Below are 27,614 nucleotides of genomic sequence, written 5' to 3'. Positions count from 1 at the left end.
GCGACGTCGGGGTCAATGAAAGCAAACGGGGAGCCCGGGGGGAAGGAAGGCCGGCGAGGAGGAGGCGGCGCCGGGCCGCAGAGGAGCAGGAGGCCGGCCGCGGCTGGGTCCAGACCGCCGCCGAGCTCCGCCGGCGATGCCCGCGCCCCGCGCCCCCCGAGCTCCGCGCGACGCTCGCCGGCCGGGCCTCTAGGGCCGCCACGTCCCGGCGGCGCGCGGACCGAGGGCGACTGGGCGCCGGCGGGGCGCCCGGGGAGGGGCCCGGCCAGCGGCCCGCGTTCCGCGCCGGCCCCACGCGGCGCGCCTGCCCATCCCCGCGGCCGGCGCCGGGCAGGGAGGATGCGCGGCGTGGGGCTCTGAGGATGGAGGGCGTTCTGTACAAGTGGACCAATTATCTCACAGGTCGGTGGACCGGGGGCCACCCGAGGGCCCTCGCGGGCTTGCGGCCCATCGGCTCCGCCCGGCGCCAGGCTTACTTCCCGCACTGCCCCTCGCTGAGCCCTTCTGGCCTCTGCAGGCGCGAGTTCGGGACTGCACACCTGCCTGAGGGTGGGAGGTGCACCTGGGCACGGCTGTGCGTTCTGAAAATGCGTCCGTTTCCCTCCGATAGCCTCTGGAACCCTTCGCGGCTCTTGTTTTAATCTCTGCCCCATTCCCACACCGGCTTCTGCATTTGGTTCATAACAGAGTTGTGGTATTGGGCTGCCAGGGACTCTTTAAGACCCAGGTTTTATTTTAAGAGATCTTCTCCACACGTCGCTTAATTTATTCTTTTTAGCAACACAGGGTTTGCAAGCTCACTTGTTGAAGTTGTTGGAGCTGGTTGTCAGTGAGGTACCCTGCTTGGGAATTCAGGTCAGTGCTGAGAAATAGTGGAGGAAAATGCAGGACACCCAAGTGGAGGTTTCACCCATGACATAGGTTGAGAGGGAAACCCCCTAAAGGTGCTGCATGCCTCCGTGGAAATGAGAAACCGAAAGGAAGGGCCCCTTTGAATGCTATAATAACATTGAAAATGGCTTGTCTTTGTGTTGCCGGCAGCCCGAGAATAGGGCAAGTCACTGACTCTCAGGATCTCAGCCTGTTACGGTCAGGGCGGTCCACTCCTATATCCTGAAGGTGTCTCCCAAGACCAAAACTCTATGATCTCACCAAATTCCAGGTAGAGGGGATGAGTTTAAAATAAATAGCAAACAGATGGCATGGCCCAGCATCCTAGATATTATCTAACTTGCTTTCCACTTGCTCTCTCTGATAAAAGTATTGAATCTTTTAGTAATTTTATGGTACACAACTTGTGTCCACTTTCCCTTGTGCACTTTGCTGATTGTCCCTGGTGCCTTTGTATTTTGGACTAGATGGCAGGCTAAAGACAGATTTATAGCAGCAAGAGCCTTAACATTTATGCCGCATGGATGTTTACACACCAAAAATTCACACAGTTTGCTTCCATAAATGACATGTTTTAACAGGAAGCATTTTTTTGCTTTTCAAATAATTTATTGATGGTATAAAGAAACAATGAAATTTTTTCTTTACCTTTTTTGTAATTTGCATAAAAGTTACCAAAGCAGACTGGTTTTACGCTGGAGAATTCACACACACTTTGATTTGTGACATTGATTGCATTCCCCCAGGAAGCATTTTTAAATGTTTCATTGAGGATTTTTGTGTGGGCCGTTGTGCGAAGCAATACTACTGGGTAGTTGAGGTCTGGTGTTTGTGGGTGCTTTGAGAAGCAGTCTGTCATTGCTTTGCAAGCCTTCTTGCTCAGGTAGCACTTTGCATGGCCTAGAGCGATTTGGCTGGTGGAGATGAACCATGATTTAAGACCTGGGATGAAATTTGGTCCCCGTGGGGGATTTCTTCAGTTCTATTGTGTAAAGTACCAGTGGGTTGAACTTTTCACCAGGAGAGCTTTAGGTTTCAGTCTTTGCCACACATTTAAGTTAACTGCTACTTTGCCATGTGGACGCTTGCGGGAACAATTTTTCATTTGGAAGAATACGATTTTAAAATTTAAATTTGGCTATGTGGTATACTGGCTGCTAATTTCAGTTCATCTCAGGTCGGAAGGAGCTGCAGCTGTTGATGCTAAATGAGCTTTCAGGAACCTTCTAGTGTAATGGCAGTGTTAATTTGAGAATGCTTTGGAGAGAATATGATTCCAGTCACATTTGGCAGTTGGAGAGAAAAAGATTGTGTTTCTGAGAGATAATTAAAAGGAGAATACCTGGGGAAGCGTTTTTTCACATGTACAGCCCTCTGTTACATAAATGTGTGAATCAATTAGAGATTGCTTTATGAACTATTTCTCCAAAAGGGTGTGTAGAAATAATTAACAGGCTTGATTTGATTAATAGAGCCAATCATAGTTACCTTTAGTTAAAAAAATTATGAGGCTAAATATATATCTCAATAAAAATTTGCCATTGTAACTTTTTAAATGTATGTCCGTGATAGTAATGACATTCACCACACTGTGGGGCTGTGACCACTATGTCCAAGGTAGTTCAGTGCCCCCAAACCACTATCACCTATTAAGTTGCTACCAATTCTAAATGAATCATTTTGCTGTCTGTTTTTTTAAATCATTTTATTGGGGCTCATACAATTCTTATCAATCCATACATACATCCTTTTTGTCAAGCACATTTGTACATTTGTTTCCATCATCATTCTCAAAACATTTTCTTTCTATTTGAGCCCTGATATTAGCTCCTCATTTTCCCCCTTCGCTTCCCATTCCCCCTCCCTCATGAACCCTTGATAGTTTATAAATTATTATTTTGTCATATCTTACACTGTCCAGCATCTCTCCTCACCCACTTTTCTGTTGTCTGTCCCCCAGGGAGGAGCTTATATGTAGATCCTTGTAATCGGTTCCCTCTTTCTACCCCACTTTCTCTCTACCCTCCAGGTATCGCCACTCTCACTACTGGTCCTGAAGGGATCATCTGTCCTTGATTCCCTGTCTTTCCAGTTGCTATCTGTACCAATGTACATCCTCTGGTCTAGCCAGATAGTGGGAGGAGGAAGCATTTAAGAACCAGAGGAAAGTTGTATGTTTCATCGTTGATGCTCTCTACCCTGACTGGCTTGTCTCCTCCCCAGGACCCTTCTGTAAGGGGGTATCCAGTTGCCTACAGATAGGCTTTGGGTCTCCACTCTACACTCACCCTCATTTACAATGATATGGTTTTTTTGTTCTTTGATGCCTGATACCTGGTCCCTTCTAAACCTTGTGGTTGCACAGGCTGGTGTGCTTCTTCCATGTGGGTTTTGTTGTTTCTGAGCTAGATGGCTGCTTGTTTACCAGCAAGCCTTTAAGACCCCAGACACTATATCTTTTGATAGCCGGGCACCATCAGCTTTCTTCACCACATTTGTTTATGCACACATTTGTCTTCAGCAATCGTGTCGAGAAGGTGTGCATCATGGAATATCAATTTAATAGAACAAAGTGTTCTTGCATTGAGGAAGTACTTGAGTGAAGGTCCAATGTCCATCTGCTGCCTTAATACTAAACCTATAAATATGTGCACGGAGATCTATTTCCCCCCATCCTATATAAGTATATTTACATATGTACATGCCTGTGTTTAGATCTCTATAAATATCCTTTGTCTCCTAGTTCTTTCCTCAATTTCCTTTTACTTTCCTCTTGTCTCACAATCATGCTCAACTTTCATTTGGGTTTCAGTAATTTCTCTCGGTTACATTGCCCTTGCTGAATCCCTACCAGGCCTCTCACACCCTCCTTGCCACTAATTTTGGATCACTTGTTGCTCCCTTGTCCCTGGGTTGGTCAACACCACCTCCTTTCCCCCACCTCCCTCTCTCCCATGTCCCCCGGGAACCATTGGTCCCGTTGTTTTCTCCTCCAGACTTTTCATCCAGCCTATCTTATCTCGATAGATCTGCAGAGATAATAATATGCACCAGAAAACAAGGCATAGCAAGACAAAGTGACAAAAGAGAACACAAAGATGACAACAAAAAAGAAAACCAATGATCCAGAGAAGAATAAATTAATTAAAAAGAAAAAAAATTGAAAAGAAAGAAAAACTTGTAAATAGATCAAAGTCTGATTTTTTTACCTCTCGGCATGTCCTCCAGTCGAGTCCTATAGGGCGCCACGCTCTGGCCCCAGAGTCCATCCTTTGCACTCCCTCAGGAGCTCCCTGCTCTGCTTCCCCCGTTGCTCTGCTGCAGGCCTTTAGTGTTTTGCCTTGGTGTTGTGGGGTCAGACCGGGTCAGTGTTGTCCCCCATAGGGCCACGGGTCAGTGAGGGACGTCGTGTCTCAAAGTGGGATCAGCCATTTGGTCCACTCTGTGCATTGGCTGTTTGGAGCAGGGATATCGTCCTCCAAACCTGCTGGCCCAGGATGTGCTCCGTGCTCTCTTCCTCCCCCTTCATTTACTCCTGTGTCCTCTGATCAGACATGTTCATCTCGCCTAGCGGCAGCTTCAGTACCATCCTCTAAAGTAAATTCTTTGGCGGGGAGGAGTAGTTGTTCATGTAGCTGTTATGGGGGCCAAGCCTTCTGGCCCCTTCATTGGCTCCCCTTTGCATGCCAGCAGGCTGCATTCGAATCCCTGAACACTGGGTTTACGTCTGGTAGCTTTTTCCCTGTGGAGACACAAACAATTCCCTCCTGTCTATTTGTTTTAAGGAAATATTTATAGATAATATAGATATGCAAAGGCTCAATATGCCTGGCAGGTTTATTGGACCCAGAGCAGAGGTGTTCTACATGCCACCCTGTTGATAATTTGTTTGCCAAGGTGAATTGGGGTTGAGAAGTTGATGTTCCTGGGATTTCTATACTTACAGAAGGCAGTGTGCTTTTCAGGGATCTACTGCATTTATGTACTCGGATATTATGTGAGATAATATTTTTCCAGCTTCTATTCCTTCATTTGTTTGGTTACTTGAGAAATAGTTTTGCTTCTTGTTTTTCAAAGGACCTCTTATGTGCTAGGCATCATTTTAGATAACTGGGAGTAGAGAGTGAGGAGGTCCCAAGAGAACTTGCCTTCTGTTTGCTAAGCCTCGTTAGAGAATTAGTGTTTCATAAAAGTGAATTTTCTAGGCCTTTGAAACTTCTTTGTCTTTAATTCTTGTAATAATCCATTTTTTTCCTGAAACTGTACTAGAGGGCTTCAAAGTTAAAATCCCTTTATCCCTGGAACTGGGCTCTGTGTTGGGCTGCGGACTGCATGGTCCTGCTCTGTGGGAGAAAGGTGAGCTTACTACTCTGGTCAGGAGCTCTCTGTCCTCAGTGTGGCTGTGGTTGGAACTGACTTGATGACAGTGGGGTTTTGAGGAACTTTTTGAAGCCATTCTTGGGATGTGCCGGGCTAAGCATTTAGCTGCTAACCACCAGGTCATTATTTCAAAACCACTCGTAGTTCCATGGGAGAAAAACGAGACTTTGTTTCTTTAAGACTTCAAGTCTCAGAAACCCAAAGAGGCAAAGGGATATGAGTTGGAATTGACTTAATGGAAGTGAGTTTGTTTTTTGGGGCTTTTTTGTTTGTTTGTTTTGTATAACATCCTCTGCTATCTTAAACAGAGTATACAAAGTGGAATCTAACCTTTTTATGATAATTCGGAATCGTCATTTTAAAAGTGACATAGCCTTTTGGGTAGGTACTTCTGTGATCTGTATCAATGCATAAGAATAACTTGCCATTTGCCTCTCTGTGACCATCCTTGGTCCTTTCTGGCTTTGGAAAAATGGTTCATCAGAGTCGATGGCACAGGTGACTAGTGTCTGAACCCCTGTGGCTTTAACAAGGGGCACGTTTAAAACTAGAACTCTCATGCTCATTTGTGGCTAATAGCCACCCTAAAGAACAAACACAGTCACCCTGCCTCTAGCCTGGTCACACTGTGTTATTCTGTCGGTCAGCTCTTGTATAGATTAGTAGCCTGCTTGATAAGATTCCAGGGGAACATAATTTGGCTTGTAGAGGCAGTCAGAGGCAGGCCATCATCCTTATCAGCAGCTTTGTCTTGGAGCCAAGTCTGTGGTAACTGTGTGCTCTAGTCACTGAATAAATATTTATTAAATGAATGACTGCTGTTTCTAGCAGCTTCTGTGTGGCAGCAGAGAAGGGGAGGGGACCCACGGTCTCACCACCGGGTGAGCAGCTTCTGGAATTCATTGAGAGACTGGAATTCATTTAGCGCTTGAGGTGTGCTGGGGTAGGGGTGGGGGTGGGGTTGTTAGGCAACATCTTTAATAAAGGAAGGGGTGGCCACATTTTGCAATTAGAGTGCTGGATAGTACCTGAGAGCTCATATCGTTCAACCTACTCATAAAATGAGAAGATTCATCTCATGTTATTTGAAAGAAAAATGGTGGAGCTGCTATATATATAATCCATGACCTCTATTGCTTTTTGCATCATATTATAACCCAACTGGATCCTCTTTTCGGAAAAGACAAGAGTTCTTTTATACCCTGCATAGGGCTAGCATTGAGGGATGGGTCTTAGGGACCGTTAATGACAAGGTGAACCCAAAGAAGGTGATGCACAGAGTCCAGGAACAGGAGTGGGAATGGCGATATCAGAAGGGTAGGGGGGAGAGGGGGAGAGGAAGGGAGAAAGGGACAACCGATCACAATGATCGACACATAACCACACACCCCTCTCCAGGGGGAAGAGCAACAGAAAACGTGGGGGAAGGGAGACAGCAGTCATGAAAATAACAATTTATAATCTACAGAAAGTAAATATCCAGAAAAGAATGAAGACAATATATGTATAAATTTGCCTGTTACAAGCAATGTATGGATTGTAACAAGTGTTGTAAGAGTCCCCAATAAAATGATCTTTTAATTAAAAAAAAAGTGTTGGCATAAGCTGACCTAGAGACTGCGGCAAAAATCATACCCGACAAAGTGTACATTGGTGTAAGAACACCTGAGCAGATGTTAGTGGCAAGCCAAAGGCTAGTGTAGATGCCAAGTTTTGAGATCTCTGTGTGGCGGAAGTAACTTCTTTCCTTATTAATCTTTTGCTGTCTGGTTTTTGTAGGGTGGCAGCCTCGTTGGTTTGTTTTAGAGAATGGAATCCTGTCCTACTATGATTCACAAGATGATGTCTGCAAAGGGAGCAAAGGCAGTCTGAAGATGGCGGTCTGTGAAATTAAAGGTACGTGAGTGTGTGGAATTAGAGGAATTTGGAGTTAGCTGGTTGTGTGGTTTTAGCTGCTCCAGTCAGGAGAGGAAAAGACATCTCAGACCAAACTTTCAACTCCATCAGATGAATGCTGACTCATGGTGACCCCGTAGGACAGAGTACAACTGCCCCCACGGGTTTCTGAGGCTGTCAATTAAAAACCTGTTTTATTGGCATGCAGTTCACATGTCAAACTAGTCAATAGTTCAATCATATCAAGAGTTGTGCACGGGGAGGGAGGGGAAAAATGAGGAACTGATACCAAGGGCCCAAATAGAAAGCAAATGTTTTGAGAAAGATGAGGGCAACAAATGTACAAATGTGCTTGACACAATGGATGCATGTATGGATTATGATAAGAGTTGTACGTGCCCCCAATAAAATGATTTTTTAAAAAGTTGTGCAATCACACCACAATCAATTTCATAACATTTTCTTCTTGCTCATACTCATTGTTATTAGCCCTCCATTTTCTCCAACCCCCAGCCTCCCTGCCACGCCGAAGTAAGTGTGAATCCTGTCTCTGTTTCTGTAGATTTGTCCATCCTGGATTTCATATCCAGAAAGTCACACAACACACAAACAAGCACACAAAAACAACAACAGTGACAAAACAGAAAAACACCTCAGTGGGAAAGAAAGCAGAACATAATAAAACCTGACACCACTTTAAAATGAGTCAAAGGGCGATCAGGGATAAGGTGCTACCTTTTAGCCTAACTAGATCTGCTCTCATCACCTTTACATGCTCTCTGGAGTAGCAAGGCTGTTCCCACCCCTGGAGTGAGAGGGTTTTCATGGGAGGCTTCATCCATGTGGGGAAGGCGACTCTAACTTTCCATGGCAGGAGAAAGCCTCACATTTCCCCTGCAGAGCAGCCGGTGTCGTTAGGAACCTCATGTGCGGTTCGCTGTGTGTGCAGGGATCCTGCAACCAGAAGCTTCCAGAGAAACGGAACTTGCTGCCGTTGAGCTGATGCCGGCTCATAGCGACCCTTTAGGACAGGATAGAACTGCCCCGTGAGTTTCTAAGACTGTAATTCTTCCTCCCTCTAACCAAGTTTAGGGACACTTTAATATCACATATTCCCCTAGTAACCAGGAAACAAGTAAAGCAGCATTGTTCAAGGCCGTTTTTGCTATTTCTTCCTCTGTAAATGTCCTTTGGCCTTGTTGGCATAGTGGGCCAAGCACTGAACTGCTAACCACAAGGTCAGCAGTTAGAAACCACCAGCTGCTCCACTCTCCCATAAAGATTTAAAATCTCAGAAATCCAAAGGCGCAGTTCTCTTCTATCCAAAAGGTGTTGCTGTGAGCCAGAAGCAACTTGACGGCAATGAGTTTGAGTTTAAATGTACTTTGAGTTGAGATTCAAGCACCTGTGCTAGTCTTCCACTTTGGACTTCAATGACAATTTCTCACAATGCTGGATTAGTGTCCAGGCTGGTCTAAAAATGTTCTCTTTCTGTAGAAAGTGTGTTGTAAAGTTGGAAATTGTAGAAAGGTGTTGTAAAGTTGGAAATTGAGCTCTCAAGTGGATGGGGTCAGTTCTGTGTTAGTCTGGGTTGACTAGAGGAACAAATTCATAGACACTCATATGTGTATAAGAAAAAGCTTTATATACAAGAGCAATTGAATATTGAGAAAACAGCCCAGTCCAGATCAAGTCCATAAATCTGATATTAGCTCATCTGTCTGATACCAATCCATAAAGTCCTTCAGACTCATGAAACACATGCAATGACACCGAATGCAGGAAGATCACAGGCCAGTGGGTGGCAAGTCTTGTGGATCCAGTGGCATTGTAAGCATCTCAGTGCTGGCAGGGGTCTCCACGTGGCTCCTTCAGCTCTGAAACTCTGACTGCCTCAGGGTAGCTTCATGTAGCTTTTCCTTAGAAATATCTCACAGGGCGTGAGCTTGTGTCCCCCCTCCAGCGAGCTATTTATCTCTTTGCCTGTCAATCAAACTGTGACCCTACTGATAGGCTAAACTCCACCCCTTCACTCTTAAGTCTCTCTCAAATTGGCCACAGATTATGTAACTACCACACTTACTAAAGTGGATGCAGTTAGACTCAGAAACTCTGGTTCTTTGTTGGATGGGAGATAAGCTCTCTTACAGAAATATTCTTTCTTCACAAGGAGAGAGAATGCAGGAGGTCATGCTGATGAACTGTTAAGCAGGGAGTTTTCAAGGCCCACTGCTGCGTTTGTATGTGTGGTTGGGCAGTGGGGAGGAGATGGGTAGGATGCAAGCAGACAAGTAATAAAAGAAGTGAATTCCCCTCCCAAGGACGAGTGAATGCCAAACGCCCTCCAAGCAGCTGTCATTTCTTCTCAGTAGCTTGGGTACTCGCCCCACGTGAAAGGTCGTTCTCCTGACACGGAGAGTTCTTGCTTGAAGTTACGGAATACACCAGACTCCACAGACCAGTCAGTCCGTCAGCTAAGTTAGACCTTCTGCCAGACTTCCCGAGCCCCTCATAATTTGGCTTTACCTACCCTGCCCATTTATGAATATCATTTCAGTCACTTCCCAGATCACAAATGATCACCTTCCAACTCTCTGCATGGAAAATGTCCACATGCACTTCCACATTAATGGACCATTTCCCTCCTTTAAAAAGATAATAGCAGATTCTTCACGACAGTAGCCTTCCCTTGCTGCATGTGTGGCTTTTAAATCGGTGAAAAAGCTGCAAGTTGTCTTGCACGAAATTAATGTCTATCAGGTCGGTCTGCCTCAGAGGCTCTCTGAGGCTGTAAATCTCTATGGGAACAGACAGCCTCATCGTTCTCCCTGCAAGCAGCTGGTGGGTTTGAACCACTGACCATGAGGTTAGCAATCCAGCACTTAAGCAACAGCGTTACCAGGGCTGCTCCTTTCTTACACAGCTGTTCAGACTTAACGTACACTTTCAATTTAAGGCCACACTTAGGAACGGAGCTGTTTGTAACCCGGGAACTGCCTGCACGCAGTAAAGACACTGTGCGACCTGCCCCTCTATTCTCATCTCCTAGCCAAATCCTACTGTCAGATTCTTCTTGAAGCCTTTACTTCCTGTTTCTTCCTACTCAGTTGTGCTCACGTGCAGCCGGCACCAGAGAGTTTAGCACTTGAGTTGGTGTGGCTCTTTGGTCTGCTGGTGTGGTTTCCTATGTCAGTGCCGTGACAGCAAAGACGGTATTTTTTTCTCTCCTTCTATCTTCTGCTTTGCCACTGCTGCTCTGAGCTGAGTAACTACCTAATAATAATGTAACACAAATTCAAGGAGCACTGCTGGCACAGTGGTTAAGTGCTCGGCTATTAATCGAGAGGTTCGTGAACCGGCCACTCTGTGGGACAAAGATGTGGCAGTGTGTTTCTATGACAGATTAGAAACGCTGTGGGGCAATTCTACTTGTAGCCTAAAGGGTCTTTAAGTGTTGAAAAGAAAAGACGTTACTTTGAGGACTAAGGTGCGCCTGGCCCAAGCCACGATATTTTCAGTCTCTTCATATCCATGTGCTAGTTAACCATTAAAGAAGGAAGACTAAAGAAGAACTGGTGCGTTTGAATATGATGGTAGCAAAGCATGTTGAAAGTCCCGTGGGCTGCCACGAGCACGAACAAATCTGTTCTGGTAGAAGTACAGCCAGAATGTGCCTTAGAAGCGAGGACAGCAAGACTTCAGTTCACGTACTTGGAACATATGATCAGGAGTGCCTCGTCCCTGGAAACGAACAGAAAGTAGATGGGCAGCGGCACAGAGGAAGCGCCTCAGCCAGATGGACACAATGGACACAGAAAGGCACAAACACAGGAGCACCGTGAGGCAGGCCAGGACCGGGCAGCGTTTAGTTCCGTTACACCTAACTCCACAGCACGCAGCGGGAGTCAGAGTGGATTTGGTAGCAGTGCCTTTGGTGTGTTGTTTGTTTTGATTTAATGCTACATCAGAAGTTTGGTCTTTTCTCAGCATAACAATGTCGTCTAGATCCCCTTTGTCCGCATCATTAAGGAGGGGAGAGGGGAGGAGGGGGAGGGAGAGGGCAAAGTCTTTAGAATGCATGTATTTCCAGGTGGTGGTGCTCCGCTGTGTTAGTTGAGCACGCGCCTCCTGCTGGCCACAAAGGACCATTGATTGTGAACGTGTGCCAGACGTTTCCGAGGCTCCAGGATCCCGACACGGACGCTGCCTTCAAGGACTCAGTCAGTGTGCGGGAAGTGGGCAGTGCCACTGGGCTTCGGATGCTGGCGGTGGTCCCAGGGGACGGAGTTCTTGGTTCCCGCCTCTCAGGAGCTCATTCACAGCTGCTCTCTTGCTCACACTCCCCCGAAAGTTTGGCACCTGGCCTTGCCTGGGCTTGTGCGAGCGTGGTGGCTTGCAAAGTGCTCCGAGAGAGCCCCTCAGGGCTGGGCCATGGTGTCTGGGCCATCTAATAGTGTGTACGAGAGATGATCCGTTTTCCTTGAAAGACTTACCTCTGTGGCTGTGTTTTCTTTTGGTTTCTCCCCACAGTCCATTCGGCAGACAACACGAGAATGGAGCTGATCATTCCCGGGGAGCAGCATTTCTACATGAGAGCGGTGAATGCAGCTGAGAGACAGAGGTGGCTGGTTGCTCTGGGGAGCTCTAAAGCCTGCCTGACGGACACGAGGACCAGGAAAGAAAAAGGTAATCGGTAGGCTTTTCCCGGTGGCACCAATTGCTTTCGTCAACAAAAGTACGAATGTGTCGTGTCCACCTGTAGTCCTATGTCCTGAGAATCATCGTCCGTGTAGAACGCGGACAAACGGTGCAGAGGCTTAGACTGTGCCGCACAGGCATCTGCTGCGGGGGCGGCACTTCTTCCTCGGAGCAGACTCACCTGGCACTGAGGTCAGGTGTGACAAGTTCAAGGAACATCATCCTTCAGAATGCCACCTTGGCAGACGAAAGCTCCAAGCGTGGGATCCCTCACGGCATCTTAACCTCGGACCTCATGGCAGGATAGTCAGGGGTCCCCTCTCCTCCTTCAGGCAGGATGCCAGCCCCCACTACACCTTTGGATTGAGGAATTCACCGGAACAACTCACAGAACTTGTTGACAGCGCTGGACTTCGGGCACAGGCTTACTGTAGGAACCAGGGTGCAAATGGAGAGCAGCAGGGGGCAAAGTTAACCTCTTACCTTCCCACAGGCACGGTGGCTTTGATCAACCAGGAAGCCCATGCAGTTTGTGTCCATATTTCTTTTTGAGTTTTATTACTTAACGCAAACAATAGCGCCTTTCTCTGAGATGGGTCAATTTTGTGAGGCTGCCGTGAAGTACGGTGAGCGTTACCTTGTCACTTCACCACCTGACACGTTTGTCAGGTGTGGGTGGGCAGAAGTATATTCCATGGTTCCCTGTTCCTGCTCAGCAACCAGGAGCCCGGCCCACGACCAGGTTGCTTTATGTACAGACTGCTTCCTGCAGCGATGTGGCCATGGAAATGTTTTCCAGGAATTTTAATGATGCGGGAAAGTGCCCAGTGTTGAATGACAGTTGAAACAAGCAGGATTCAGAAATACACATAGTGTTAGTATGCACTGTGTGAGGATTGCCTAAGTTTATAACCTTGGATGAGGACTCATTTCACTGTATATTCTTTGCTACTTTTTTACTTTACAGATATTGCCCATTTAAAGACATGAAGTAAAAATCAAAAGCAGAGTCGATGACTTTGGGTATTAAATAGCTAGTTGTAATGTGAAACTACTAGAAGTACTCATATTTAGGTGGGGATTGTAGTTTGATTTTATTTATTATCTCTGTTTTTACTTTTTAAAATTTTCCACTGAGTATACGTTATTTTTTCAAATAAAAACAGATGTTAGTTAAATTAGAGGAAGCAACTAAATTATGGGCATTAGGAAACAAAGGCCTAAGATGGAATTGCTAATTATTTAAAATACGTAAGGGAGTGAGTGGGTAGAGGGCTTCAAAAAGTTCTAGGACAAATTCCATTATCTTTTGATTCAATTTTCTCATGTTATTTTTGAAGCTTCCTCTTTTGATAGAGGGTGGCTAAGGGAAGCATTTGAAGGAATAGAAGAAGTTTGGGCTAGAAAAACAAAATTGAAAAACAAAACAGTTTCTGGGAAGTCGGTTTCAATTTACGGCCGCTCCCTGTGTGCAGAGTAGAACTCTGCACGGGTCGTGTGGTATTAAGGGCTTATTATTAAGGAGTAGATCACCAGCGTTTCTATCCCAAGGTGCCTCTGGGGATGGTCCAACCTTCAAACAGGTGGCAGCTGAGGATGCTAATTGTCTGCATCACCAGGACTCTAGGGATTGATTCAGGTTCGCTCACTCACCCAGATGGAGTGGCTTTGGCCTTCTCAGGCTGGCATTCTGTCCCTCTCTTGCTGCTTAAGATTAAGACTGGATATTTAGTCTGCCTGGAGATCTTAGGGAGCCCAGGCAGTGTAGTGGTTACTCTGTTGGACTGATAACTGCAAGCTTAACAGTTCAAAACCACCAGCTGCTCTGCTGGCGTACAATGAGGCTTTTTACTCCTAAACGGAGTTAAAGTCTGAGAAACTCACAGGATCATATCTACCCTGTCCTCTAGGGTCACTGTGAGTCAGAGTCGACTTGATGACAGTGAGTTTTTGAAGAGATATAAGAAGACATTACAGCTTTGAAAAATACTTGGAGGATAGTATAATTTATAGGTGAATCCCTGGAAGAAACAGAAAGGAATAAGTGTTTAGATGCAGTAATTTTAATTACTTACAGTCTAAAAACATTGGATAGACCAAGACATACGAAAAACTTGATAAGGAGCGGACAGTTCTGGAGAATAGTCTGCAATGTGTAGAATGGGAAAACCCAGACTGCTCTCCTAAAGGTATACGACCGGTTACAAACGACCGACTGCATGTGAAGAAAACACCAGTTACTGGATATGGTTAACACACCCGACTGCTCACCTCCAAAGAAAGGCCTGGAAATTCCCTTGTAAAAAGCCAGTGATTGAAAACCCGTGGCGTACAGTGCTGCCCGGTGAGTTGGCCGTTGACTTGATAGCAAATGGGTTAGGAGAAAACACCCTAGCCTTAGAACTGGAAAAATGGCGAGAGGGCAGGCAAAGCCAATGCGTAACAGAAGAAGTGTAAGCACTGTTCCACTAGAGCGAAGATGTCCTGTGTGGAAACACGCAATGGGCTCTGTGTTCATCACCCAGCCTCCTTGCAGCCCTGTTACCTTTCTGGCGGTCAGCCAAAGAGAAGGGCTCTTCTGTATCCCAGCGTCAGCGGTTCACATCTCTTCAGTAACGCAGGCCTTTGTGTTTATTGCTTGCCTTTGTTTGAAGCATCCCGTTTTGTCATGTTGCCCCAAGAATATGAAGCAACTGAACCGAGCATTTGTATGTGCTCCTTTCAGAAATCAGTGAAACCAGCGAGTCTCTGAAAACCAAAATGTCTGAACTTCGCCTCTACTGTGACCTCCTAATGCAGCAGGTTCATACCATCCAGGAATTCGTCCACCACGATGAGGTGCGCCCATCGCCCAGCGCGGAGGTATGGCAAAGCCGGCCCTGTCAGCCCTGTCACTTTGCAGGCTGCTGGCAGAGAAGCATTTTCACACTGAGTTCCTGTCTGCAATCCTGCAGCCTCTTCGAAAATCCTGGGGATCGTTTGGGCTATATTTGTGCAGGGATTCAGACCTATCTTTACGACCCAGCTCATAATTTGTGGGCATGGGTGTGGGGACACATTCCTGGCTTTGTTCTCCAAGCTGCCCACCCAGACTCATTGGATAATTGCTAGTCTCTCCTGTTGGTTGATAAGATTCTAGTTTTAGCTACAGAGAGTTGATGTATGAGCTTTATGAAATAACAAACAAACAAAAACAACCTGAAAAACAAAGCTGCTCAGGACAGTGATATGTAGGAATAAAAATTCAGGTATGTACGACCTAGGTGTGAAACAAGCTCACTTTTTTTTTCTAATTAAAAGATCATTTTGTTGGGAGTTCTTACAACTCTGGTAATCCATACATCAATTGTATCAAGCTTTTTGTACATATGTTGCCATCATTATTTTCTAAACATTTACTTTCTAGTTGTGAGCCCTTGGTATCAGCTTCTCTTTTTCTTCTCCCTGCCCACTCCCACCCTCATGACCCCTTGTTAAATTATAAAGTAGTAGTATTTTTATATCTTTAATTTTTATATCTTATATCAACCACTGAATAGGCATCAGAAGACCCCAAACAAACAAAAAACATTGTTGAGAACGAGGGGGGCCCGAGCAGAGACCCCAAACCCATCTGTAGACAATGGGACATCCCTCACCAAAGGGTCACAGGGAGGAAGAAGCTCATCTTTTTACCAGTGAATCCTGCTGCTCTCCTGAGAAAAAGCTAGCATAGTTCCTTCCCTAATTTGCTAGAAGCAGAAGAAACTTCCTACCGCCCTTGAGGCCTTCTTGCTTCTACCTCCTGGGGAGGAATCGTGTGAAGTGGGTTATTTTGGCTGCAGGGCACTGTGCCCCCACTGTGGCCCATTAAACCTTAAGGGCCTTTGTGGCTTCACAGCCAGGAGCACTGGGGAGCGAGCCCTAGGTGGCTGGAGAGCGTGGTGCACTTCCTGTAACTCCAGCAGCTCAGTGGGCAGCAGGGACCCAGCCTCCTATCAACCGACCAACCTCCTCCCTGCCATTCTCCACGTGCTGCCTTTCTCTCTGTCCTTTTGAGGCTTCAAGATAACACGCAGGCAGGAGGCCAGTGGGACTGCCAGGTTTTTATCAAATCTCCCAGCTGACTTACCTGTTTTTTTGGCCAGGCCAAGGGAAAGTAGGGAAAAAATAGGCATTTAGCCAAGGGGCCTGAAAAAGCCACAGTTGGCTTAGAGCAGCCTGTGTTCAGCTCCCAAGGTCAGGGCACTTTGCTGCCCTAAATGAGTTTTTATTTTACCCAGAAGGAAGTGGGAACGCGGCTGAGGGGCAGACACGAATCCTGTCTGTCTGTGACCAACTCTCAGCCGTCGCCCCGCCGCTGACTGCCTTCAGAATCCTGCTTATAGGACACATTTTCTGTTTTTGCATATTGCTTACCTGACAGACACTGTGTGTGTATGTGTGTGTGTATGTGTATGTGTGTGTGTGTGTGAGAGAGAGAGAGAGAGAGAGAATACACGGTCATGGTTTGGGTGAGAGTTTACTGGGAAAATGATGTCCTCAAGCATTACACCCATTTTGTTTCGTGACATGGGTCGCAGTCCCCTCAGTGAGACCGGACCCTTCTCTGGCCCTCCCTGGGCTCCCTGTGTCCATTCGTCTTGGAGAGACACGTTTGTGATTCATGTGCTTCTTTTCCTTTTTAGCCTGGTAGACTGTTAGTAAGTCGCCCTTGGTGTAGTACTGTGCCCATTGGACGGTCAGGTTGTGTGTGAGTCCGCAGTCGGGGGGAGGGCCGCTCACCTCTTCGTATGTGGTTTTTCAGAACATGAATGAAGCCTCTTCTCTGCTTAGTGCCACGTGCAATACGTTCATCACAACCCTCGAGGAGTGTGTGAAGATAGCGAATGCCAAGTTTAAGCCTGAGATGTTCCAGCTGCCCCATCCGGATCCCTTAGTCGCACCTGTGTCACCGTCTCCTGTTCAAATGGTTAGAATGTCACGTTTTCCTTCCATTGAAAGCTCATGGTTTTTTTTTGTTGTGTCTTTTAATGATTTCTAAGTGAAGAAATAGGTGTGGAGGGTGGGGGGCAGTTGAATTTTTTTTTCTTTTGGAGGGGTGGGGGCAAGGATTCACACTCCAGAGGAACTTCTCAACAGTTGAGCTCACAGCACATTTGCCAAGATCTGGTCTCTTCCCCCCCGAGGGGCCTGCCGGAGCGTCTTCCTGCATTTACCCCCAGTGTGCCAGGCAAATGGGACCATTCTCTATGTGAGCTTCAACAGGAGACTAGTTGGGGTGCATCGTCCCATTTGGTCGAAAGGCCACGATGCAGTGAAGTGAAGCACACATTTAAAGGAATGCTACGGGATTTGAGGGTACCCAGTGGAAAGGGTACTTTGTGATCCTCATCAGGTCTTGCACCTTTGATCCTCCACGCGTGCCTCAATAGGCAGGTGACTCCATCTCTTGATGGAGCTCAGGCTCGTCATGTATAAACACAGACGTTGGCGTGTCTGCATCAGAGGGTCATTGTGAAGCGTGACCTGCTGGCGGGGACTTGGTTTTGCCCTCTGATTATGGGAACGCTGAGCACTCCCTGGTGGGGGTGCACGCTTCCTTGTCCTTTCCACATTACTAAGCTTGCTCCAGCATGCTGCCGAGAACTCTCAGGGGACATTGATTTGATGCATCCCCCCTTTATTTTTAATCAAAGTGTTTCCGGATATGTTACAATCAATGAAGGAAGACACATCTGGAAAGATTCATGGCTGCCATTCTTAGTAATTACCCGAAGGCTTATTAGGTAGAAAAAAAGAATAAGGTTCAACCTATCCCTAGGTTCTCAGTCCTCCACAGGAACATTATTTGTATGGGATTCAGTAAAGATTATCACCTGCATTTATTTAGATCACTATTTTCTCATCACTTTCCTCTGAGGGGGGAGAAAGACAGGGCTTTCCACTGCCTTCGTTAGTCTCGGAAACCCACAGGGCAGTTCTACCCTCTCCCGTAGGCTCGCTATGAGTAGGCATCAACTCGATGACAGTGGGTTTGGCTTTTCTTTTTCTCAGGTAAGGAGCCCTGGTTGACTCCTTGGGCCACCATAGGCCTTCTGACGGCGAGGTTGGCGGTCCAAGCCCACCGATGCTCTGTGTGAGAAAGAGGAGGCTACAAATATTTGCAGCCTCGGATGCATTTCCCATAAGTGTTTGCAGCCTCAGGAATTCTCTGTAGGCTCGCTATGGTTTGGGTTTGGACGTGTGGCTTGTAAACAACTCTAAAAGGCACTTGCGTAAATGTAAATGTGAGCCCGTGAACTTGTGAGGGGTCTTGGACCTGTACAGAGCAACCATCCTTAGCTTTGAGTGTAGAGTTTGCATCTCTGCTGCCTCGTCGGACTTTGAAATGATCGGTTTTACTTGACCGCCTCCTTATTTGGTTTTGGTGGATTGGTTGGATCCTATCAACTATGTTTTAGGATTTGACATTATTTATTACTGTTTGGCTTAATCAGCTATTTCTTTTTAAAAAATAAATGTTTTATATATGTTTAAGTATATGTTTGAGGTATAAGGTATTTCTTCTGAATTCTTTAAGGATTTGAATTATTAAAGCCCTTCTTGAAAATCATGGAGCACAACATTGTGTATCAGTGAATGATAAGAGAAGGTGTGCTGTGAGAATGTACTCCTGCTCTTAACAAAGACAGAGCCAGATTTATTAGTATTTTCTGAGTTGCTAAATATTTCTATCACAAATAGTGTAACCCTTAGAGAAGTTCTATATGCTGTTTTTATAATATGCATATATACTCTGTGAAAATATACATATTAATAAAATGATACAAATTTGGGTTTTAGTATCGAGAAAAGAACATAGCATGTTTTGTATACGTTGAGAAAGATTCTAATACATGCTTATTTAAGGAGAAAACTTGATGTACTGATTGTTACTTGAGTCAGTAAAAATATTTCTTGACAATCATCTTTTTCTCTGATAAATTGTTATGAGAGTAATCACATTTTAAAGCTGTATGATTCTAGTTGCCATAATTAAGCTTTTTTAAAATTTCTAGATGAAGCGTTCCGTCAGCCACCCTGGTACTTGCAGTTCAGAAAGGTAAAGGAACCTTTTCTTCTAGCACACTTGTCACAGAATAATGCCTACTTAGGGGATTCTTCAGGTCTTTAACAAGGGATGAGAAACAATGCACTTTTGGACAGAGTTTGGCCCTGTTTTGTTTAGCATTCTATCTTGGAACTTACTCCAGGGCCCTTCCAAATAGGTAATCAATTAAAGAATGTGTGAATAAGGTTCAGTAGTAAGGTACTTTTTAGGTGTTTGGAATTATATCAACTGTTGGTTATATGTGATGTATCAGGGCCCCAAAGTTGAGACTGATTTTACTATAGCTTTTTGTAGTATCATATATTTATTCACACTGAGCCTCTTGCAGGCTACCCGGCTGGGTTCTAGATGGTTCGACTGACTTGTGTTTTGACCCCTGAATCATTCAGATGTTGCTAAAATGGTTCTTTAAAGCCTAAAAAAGTTCCTCTTTCATTTAAAATGAAGTTATTTAAACTTAAAGTTTAGTTGAGAGGGCGCTAGGCCTTATACTTTAATGCCTCCAACTTTCTTGCTCTTTACTTAATTTACAGGAGTAGCCTCTCAGCGAAAGAACCGGTGTCTGCCCTGCATCGACTTACCCAGCGGCGCCGAAGAACCTACTCGGATACAGACTCTTGTAATGATGTTCCCCTCGAAGACCCAGGTAGTAAGTTAGATGAGCCCTGCCTCTTTTTTATGGACTATTTAGCAAAGTTGTTGGGCTCTGAAATTGCTGGAAATGAAAGAACACTTAACAGATACCACTGTAGTTTGCCTTTGAATGAATTCTTTAATTCAGAGCTAAGCAAAGAGTAGACCCTGAGCAGAAGCTCATATATCCTTTTACAAACAGGTGTGTCATTAACTGAAGAATGCTGAGTTTCTCTTTGTAAAATAGAATATCATAAACTTCCATCCCATTACATTTTACTAATCTTTTATCAGCCCTGTATTTACAATAAACAGTCTAGAAGCAAGCATGCATTTTAGAATGGATGTTCTTATTTAAGACAAATGTTCTAAGTCCAAAGAAAAATCAGCATTGCTGCTTACATAACTTGAAATGGCCAAGGGAAATTACAATAGTATTCATTTTTCTCTCATGTTTTCTCCATGGCTCATGGAGGCAGTTTACTTTGACTGCGTTCTTTAGGAAGGACTTTGAGATTTAGTTTAATGTCTTATTATTTTTCTCTTCAGGGAAAAAGCTACAAAGTCTAGTTATACAGTAGTGACCATGAGTTCCAGTGAGCAGGCCTTATCATATTTCCCAGGAAGCAGAAAATTACATGAAGCTCTCAATTAAGGAAGAGGCTGTATTCCGAGAGATCATTTGTAAGTCAGGTGTTTGGAACACATATTTTATTTCCCTCATGGAAATAACACAATAAAAATGGTTATATTCTTAGATAGCTCTAGAAGGGCCCAGCGATGATTCATATCACAGCTGAAATGGGACAGAGCCATGGTGTTACATTTCTAGCACTTGAGTATATCGAATGTATTGATCCGTGTAGCGATCTTACTAAAAAGTTAAATGGGATTCGTTGGAGGTAGAGTATGAAGTTGGTAGAAGCCCAGATGGCACAATGGTTAACTGCTTGGTTGCTGATTGGAAGGTCCCTCCGCGGGCGAGAGCTATGGCTGTCTGCTTCCGTACAGGCGGCAGCAGGGGCAGCCCTGGGGGCCATTCTTCTGTGTCTTACGGGGCCGTATGAGTCCGTGTCGCCTGGAGAACATAGGTAGGGATTCCAAGAGGCACTGCTGGTCATTTTCTGATCTTGAGAAATTAGTGAGATTTAAGAAAGGGGAAGTAAAAACCCTCTCTGTTCTCTATTGATAGTAAAGCACTATTCTGGGCTCATTCTCATCTTTAACTCGGGACAATGGGTTGAGAAAGGGAGGTGAGAAGGTTGAGAAGAAAAGAGGCAAAGGGGTCAAGAAGTTGAGCAGGTGACAAACGTCTGACTTGAGGCAGAACTAGATCTGTGCAGGGAGAGTTCCAGCAGGGGAGCCTAGCTCCAGCAGAGGACCCCGATGTTGGATCTGTGCAGTGCTTTCCGACCCCCGGAACGCGTTCCTCCCTTTACTGCCCTTCCTCGACACCGCTGTGACCCTGCGACTTCTCAACCCCTGCCGTGGAGTCCAAGTGACCTCGGAGGACAGGGTCGAAGTGCCCGTGGGTTTCCGAGACTGCGCACTTTTTCTCCCGCGGGGCAGCTGGTGGTGTCAAACTGCTGCTCCCCTGGCCGGCAGCCCAGGGCAGGACACACTCCACCCCGCACTACTTCCTCAAGCCAATCACGGCAGAAGGGGACTCCTTCCTGAAGCCCTCTAGGTAGCGAAGGGCACCCCCAGACTTGAGCCAGAACATACCAGTGCTTCTCACAGTTACATGCGTTGATGTTCTTAATACAGTACAGGTTTTGGGACCGTCCATCTGGTGTGGAGCCTGAGACCTGCATGTCTCACAAGCTGCCAGGTGATAGCCAGCACAGCAGCAATATTGCAAGGCTAGACACTTAGTATTTTTAAGAGCTGTTTATAACGGACTCTTTGCTAGAAATGATGTTTACTACTTGGATTTTTTTTCCTTTTATTTACAGTTTCTTGAACAAAGACACCAAGCCATAGAGACATTAAGTTCTTAGTATAATATCCATTTATTAAATCATGACAAAGCAGTGACTAGAACCCAGGCTGACTCATTCCCAGTTTGTTTTTTTTTTTAAATCATTTTATTGGGGACGTGTACAATTCTTATCCCAAGCTGTACATCCATCCATCGTCTCAAGCACTTTTGTACATTTGTTGCCATCATCACTCTCAAAACATTTGCTTTCTACTTGAGCCCTTGGTATCAGCGCCTCATTTTCCCCCTTCCCCCCCTCCCCCATGAGCCTTTGATAATTTATAAATTATTATTATTTTGTCATATCTTACACTGTCTGATGTCTCCCCTTTTCTGTTGTCCATCCCCCAGGGAGGAGGTTATATGTAGATCCCTGTAATCGATTCCTCCTTTCTACCCCCACCTTCCCTCCACCCTCCAGGTATTGGCACTCTCACCACTGGTCCTGAAGGGTTCCACTGTCCTGGATTCCCTGTTAATTATTGCTTCTTTTCTTCTGTTGCCTCATCTTGTCAATTCTGGCCAAGAGTCCCTGTACCGCCTCCATCCCTACTCCATAGCCTGGCCTTCCCGACTCATCTTGGAGCTGCTCTTAACTCCCTAACCCTCCAGCAATAGCCTGGAGAACTTTCCTTTGTAAATCTTTATTTCCAACATTTTATTTGTCATCATTTCACTCTTACATACAGAATATTTGTGCAATATCATTTGACGTTGTCCATTGTCCCTGAGTGTTCTAGGCCTTGGAGCCTTTTGAACTATGAACAGGAGGTCTACAGGGGTTGGGCTTTGTCAGAACATGCATATTACCGTGTCCCAGGACTCAGTTGCATGCAGGACACCTTCTCTTGGCTTCTCCAGCTCTGCTCTCCACCACATCCCCCATTCTGTACCCTGAACATCAGTGGAGTCTCTGACGTTGGCTTCTAGTTCGATTTATCCAAAGGGGCTGAGAGATGGAAGGAGGGGAGAAGGGAGGCTGGCACTTACTTCCCTAGTTCCTGATTGGCTTCTGCTCTTGAAGGTCACAGGGTTGCCACAGCCGCTCTTTCCGACAGTGCTGACTAGATCCTAGGAGTGATTTCTTCCTCTTGATCCGTCAGTCCTAAGGATCTACTGCACCATCTCTTGTGTTATTCCCACCCACACCTCTATAAACTGCTGTTTATTGAGCTTACCTCAGTTTGACTTTGCTGTTTTCCAGCAATTGACTGGTAGATTGCCTCTTTGATTGCATTAAGACTGACTAGAAATCATTTCTATGAAGGCAGCCAGCCTTTACTTAACATTTGTTGTGATAACTCAATGGTTTCCTCAAAGGAGGAAATTCAGGAGTTCGCAGAATTCTCAGGAGAACACCATGCCCACACAGAGGCCTCATTGGCTATAACCCAATTGACAGACTAGCCTCCACCCCATTCACTCATACTCCTCTCAAATTGACAAAGGATTATATAACTACCACAAAGACCATCCCGTTTTTGGCCCCAGTACTGTACAAAGTCAATCTGATCACTCCCTTAACAGACTGTTCAGATGTCCATCTCACTGCCATTCTCTTTCAGGTCAACGACCCAGTTCCTTTGTTATGTCTCATTGGACATAACAAAAAACCAAAACATATTATATATAAACCTGGGGTTTTACCATCCTGAAATGTGTTTCTGATTCTCTAAAATTGTTGTGACTGGTATGAAGTCTGATGATTCTGCTTTTTGATTTAGACATTGAACATGGGTACATCAGCTTGAAGTGGCTCTTACTTATTTTTAAAGCCACCATGTCTTGCTTTTGGCTCAGAGCTGCTTTGTATCCAGTTACTGGAAATCCTACGTTGTTGTCCGTTCTTCTTATAGTTTGGTTTTATCTAATAACTTTGCCTTGTAGTTTCAGCCTGTCAACCCATTTGAAGTTTTATAATGTTCTCTCTCAATTCTCTGTAAATCAAATGAGCATTCCTTCCCTGTTTTTAGAGCAAGCCAGTGACACAGACGTCTGGAACAGGGGTTGGCAAACTGGGGCTCGAGAGCCGTCTGTGCTTGTTACGTACATACAGACATGTGGCTTCTGAAGTAAACTTGAAAAAATTTAAAGGATGTTATTCAGATACTGGTGGTTTCGGTTGTTTGTAAAAATATATTTATGGCTCTCAAGTAAATTTTAATTTATTGGGAGGGACAGGATTGGCTTTTCCATCTCAAAAGTTTGCCAACCCCTGGTCTAGAGGATAGGGTGCAATTCAAGGGGCTGCCATTGATCTAGTTAAGCTTCTGTTTTCCCATCCAATTCACATCCCTTCCCCTGCAAACCCAAAGTACTTTGGGAGTGACTATCTGACAGGGTGATAACATAGAGATACCGGATCCCTGTGAACCCTTTTCCCAGGCCTCCAAGTCTAGTAGTCTCTAAGGCTCCAAACTGAGGCCTGCCAGCGTGCATGACTTGTTCTTTGTGAGCCCGAGCTGCCATGGAGGAGTGATTTCTTTCTTCTTCTTTTTATGATCTTTTTATTTTTAATTAAAAAATCATGCTTACAGCACACTCGCAGGAATGCTGCACAGCGATGGTCTGTGGCTCTTTATCAAACAGCATGTTAGAAAATAAAACAAAAATGTTTAAATGGTGAAGCATTTTAAAATCAGTCCTCTGAAATTTCTGTCAGTAACCACCAGCCACATAACCTTTGTTTCAGAACAGTAGACATTTAAGGATCGCAATGAATACTGACGCCCATTGTACTTCATTTGAAATGCGATTAAGAACTATATAGCAGAAACAAAAATTAAAATTTTCCTGTAAATAGAATATTTGGCCATGAAAAATGTTAACAAGCGTAGATTTTCCTTGTCTGACAGAAAGTCTGGGGCTTCGGTAACAGTCTTTCTCCCGAGTTAGAATCAACTTGGTGGCGATGCACGGGTTCTGTGTCCATTCCTTTCGTAAGTCAGGACTTTATGATTACTGCCTGAGTTGCTGGTCTTTAGTTTTCAGGACCCATCTCTTTCCTGAATAACAGCATTGAAAGCTGTAGAGTAAGTCTGAAAAACCTTTCCCCCTGCCCCTTCTCTTGATGTAGTTTTGAAAAGTTAGTGATAGGTCTAACATAGGCACACTTCCCACTACCTTGGCATGGAATGTACTCGCTGCTGGCACGGTGATTCCTGCTCAGGACTGCCGGGTGCGGTCCAGAGTGGAACTGAACGCTGTTAGATTTTCTTGGTGGGATTTTTATGGAAGTAGTTCAGGGGCGGTTTGAACTCCTAACCTTCTGGTAAGTAGTCAAGGACAAGCTACTTGTGCCAACTCGGGGTGCTACAACAGGTGGTTCTTTTGCCAGCTCCTGTCTGGACTTGAGTCTCTTCACATCGTTGCTTCTGTCCTTTGTGTAGAGGCTCCTGTCTCTGGTGACGATGATAGAAATCCTGTGGGGCCTCGATGACCTCCACCTACTTCTCCTTACACGTTTCTTCTTTACTTTCACTGTTGCCTTTTCACGATTACTTATACCTTCCTTTGACTTTCCTGATGAACACACATTCTTTCTGTCCTTCACACCTGACCATTTTAATCCAGATCTCAAGAAGTCTGTCTACTGCCTGGGACTATTCTCTGGTTGTCACTATCCGCCCCCCCACCCCCCACCCCCCAAGGGATCTTGTGTGATAGCTGATATATTTTTTAAGATAATCCCACTATTTTCCTTGAGTTTCTTTCCTAAGAAGGATCCTGATTTTCTTAAAACAATTTTCACAAGAGTTAAGTGTATATATAACCTCTTTCATCTACCACCCCGCAATTTAGTTGCTATGGACTGCAACCAGACTGACCTTTAACTTGGCAAGTGTAGGCTGGGCCAGAAGCTTTGTCTTAGATTTTCTTTGTGTGAAGATTTAAGGTTTCTAGCTAGCTGACAAAGGAAAGACAGATCAGTGCTTTTTTCTTATTCATCGGGCTGCTAACCGTAAGGTCAGCTGTTCGAAACCACCAGCTACTCGGGGGAAAAGAAGGCTTTCTATCCCCGTAAAGATTTACAGTCTGGGAAACCCACAGGAGCTCTACCCTGTCTTATAGGGTCAATATGAAGCAGAAGCAACTGAGCAGTGAGTGAGTCCTAAAAAGTATATGCTCTACAATTGACTGTCTTCACGGAGAGTCTGTGTTCTTGTGAGGGACGACTGCTTTATTGAATGAGCTGGATTTTAGCAAGTTAAACAAAACTGGACTGTGCCTGAGTTCAGCTGGGTTCACTTGGAGACACAGTCGCAACTCTGTGCGACCTTTCCAGTGGAACAGGAGAACTTTCGTGAGCAGATACCTTGTTAGCTTTGCTCCATCTCCCTATGAGTAAAGCAACACTGCCATTAGTCCTAGTTCTTTCATTTTTTAGTCCTAGTTCTTGTTCCAACTGCAGGTTGCCTTTTCTGGGCCTTGGTTTACCTGCTGAGACAACATGGACATGGAGGGTATTCAGAGCGTTAAGATGATCAGGGTGAACCGCATTAGTTCACTAAAGATGAGAGTCTGCTCAGCACATGGAGACTGACTGTGTGCCAGCCATGGTTCCAGCAGTAAGTCATACAAAAATCTTGCTCACCGAAAAGGTACATTTTTCACTGTTCGACAAACAAAAATGAGCAGGCAATTACAGCGATTTCTTGTCTCCTGCGAGGACATTTAAAATGTGCTTTTGCAGAGGCCTGATCTGGATATTGATCAAATGTTCAACAGTTTAATTCATTTCTTTGTAGGACCCGTTCACTGTTCAAGGAATACACTTAATGGAGACTTGGCATCAGCAGCCATTCCTGAAGAACACAAATTTATGGCCAAAAGAAAATCTGACTCGGAAGATACTCTTCCATCCTTCTCTTCCTGAGGAACCGGAAGAGCGCACCTTCCTGAGTGTCGCTATGCAAAAGCTGCCGTGACTCAGCTACTGTTCGAGGGAGGAGCTCTTCCCTTTGCTTGGGATTTCTCTGCACTTTATAGATTATTGAGGGGGAAAGCAAAATAAACAACAACCCACATACTTTTGAAGTGTATTTTATCTTTATATAGTTTATTTGCAAGAGTATTTTCCTAAGAACTTCACAGTATGAATGTGCATCCTCTTTTTTAAAAATAAATGATGACGTAACATTTTGACATCCATAAGGACAAATGTAGATATTTTTCTAAAAAACAAAACAAAGCAAAAAAAACGGCGAGGGACTGCGCTCAGTCTGCACGTTGTAGCGGAGAGCCATGGAACCCTAAACGGTTTCTGCTGGAGAGAAGAATGAGCTATACGTAACTTGTGCCATGGGCCAAATGGTCACTTGATCCAGCTGAAAGCGAGCCAAGACCCAAGCTTGATGGACATTGTATTGCATTCCTTTAAGCAAAAAGGAAACACTTATCGTTTTAAATATTTTCAGTCCAAATATTATGACACAATGAGGATTAAAAAAAACAACAACCAGACTGTTGTCCTTCATATGTGAAGTTGACACCACTGATTTATCAGTACCAAATGTTGGATTAAAGTATTTCATGTTTATTTATTTACTCTTCTGTCACACCAGGAAAACAAAGTCTACCTTTTGTGACCTACCAAATTTAAGATGTTATGCGCGTTGTGGTCGTCAGTGTTCTAGAGAAGCAGCTGAGGGTCGTCGTGACCTTGCCCACTCGCACCTGAGAAAGAAGCAGCTTCCAGCGGGAGAAGATGTCAGGGCGTGTTGTGTTTCTCAGATAAGGACTTGATGCTGGCAGCTCTTCTCTAGAGACATTTTTTATTTATGGCTATTTATATAAAAGATCGATTTTGTCAAGATTCTTTTAGAAATTGTATTATTTAATTAAAGGGGAAAATGACATATTTTGCTTAGTGCCTGCCCATGCCTGTTGTCAGTGTTTATTTGCTTCATAAATTTAAAAATTCACTTTTGGGATGATGGATTCGCTTAAGGTCTTGGATGAGAAGCACTTTAAAACAAACTGGTTGGTGTTTTCAAGTTAATCAGATGTTAATAAATATGTGTTTTGTTGCATTCAAAATCA

General features: G+C 44.9%; 1 protein-coding gene across 3 annotated transcripts; it reads left to right on the top strand.

Moving 5' to 3' along the window:
* The first annotated feature begins 14 nt into the window (after positions 1-14).
* On the top strand, positions 15-27,614 carry PLEKHA3 (pleckstrin homology domain containing A3). 3 transcript variants are annotated; one of them, XR_012779401.1, is made up of 9 exons: positions 15-402; positions 7,051-7,167; positions 11,698-11,853; positions 14,591-14,727; positions 16,652-16,816; positions 18,906-18,949; positions 19,492-19,604; positions 20,141-20,275; positions 26,321-26,459. XR_012779401.1 is itself a non-coding variant. In XM_075530396.1 (8 exons), exons 1-8 carry the CDS (start codon positions 363-365, stop codon positions 26,446-26,448), a joined length of 903 nt encoding a protein of 300 aa, XP_075386511.1. In that variant the 5' UTR covers positions 15-362; the 3' UTR covers positions 26,449-27,614. The 3 variants fall into 3 exon arrangements, 2 of the variants coding, with proteins under 2 accessions (XP_075386511.1, XP_075386512.1); XM_075530396.1 differs by lacking the exon at positions 20,141-20,275 and having other exon boundaries at positions 19,492-19,607; positions 26,321-27,614; XM_075530397.1 differs by lacking the exon at positions 20,141-20,275 and having other exon boundaries at positions 18-402; positions 26,321-27,614.

The sequence above is a fragment of the Tenrec ecaudatus genome, chromosome 13 (genome assembly GCF_050624435.1).
Source record: "Tenrec ecaudatus isolate mTenEca1 chromosome 13, mTenEca1.hap1, whole genome shotgun sequence".
Classification (NCBI taxonomy): Eukaryota; Metazoa; Chordata; class Mammalia; order Afrosoricida; family Tenrecidae; genus Tenrec; species Tenrec ecaudatus.
The sequence above is the reverse complement of the archived record's forward strand: the minus strand, read 5'-3'. Positions and strand labels throughout refer to the sequence as shown.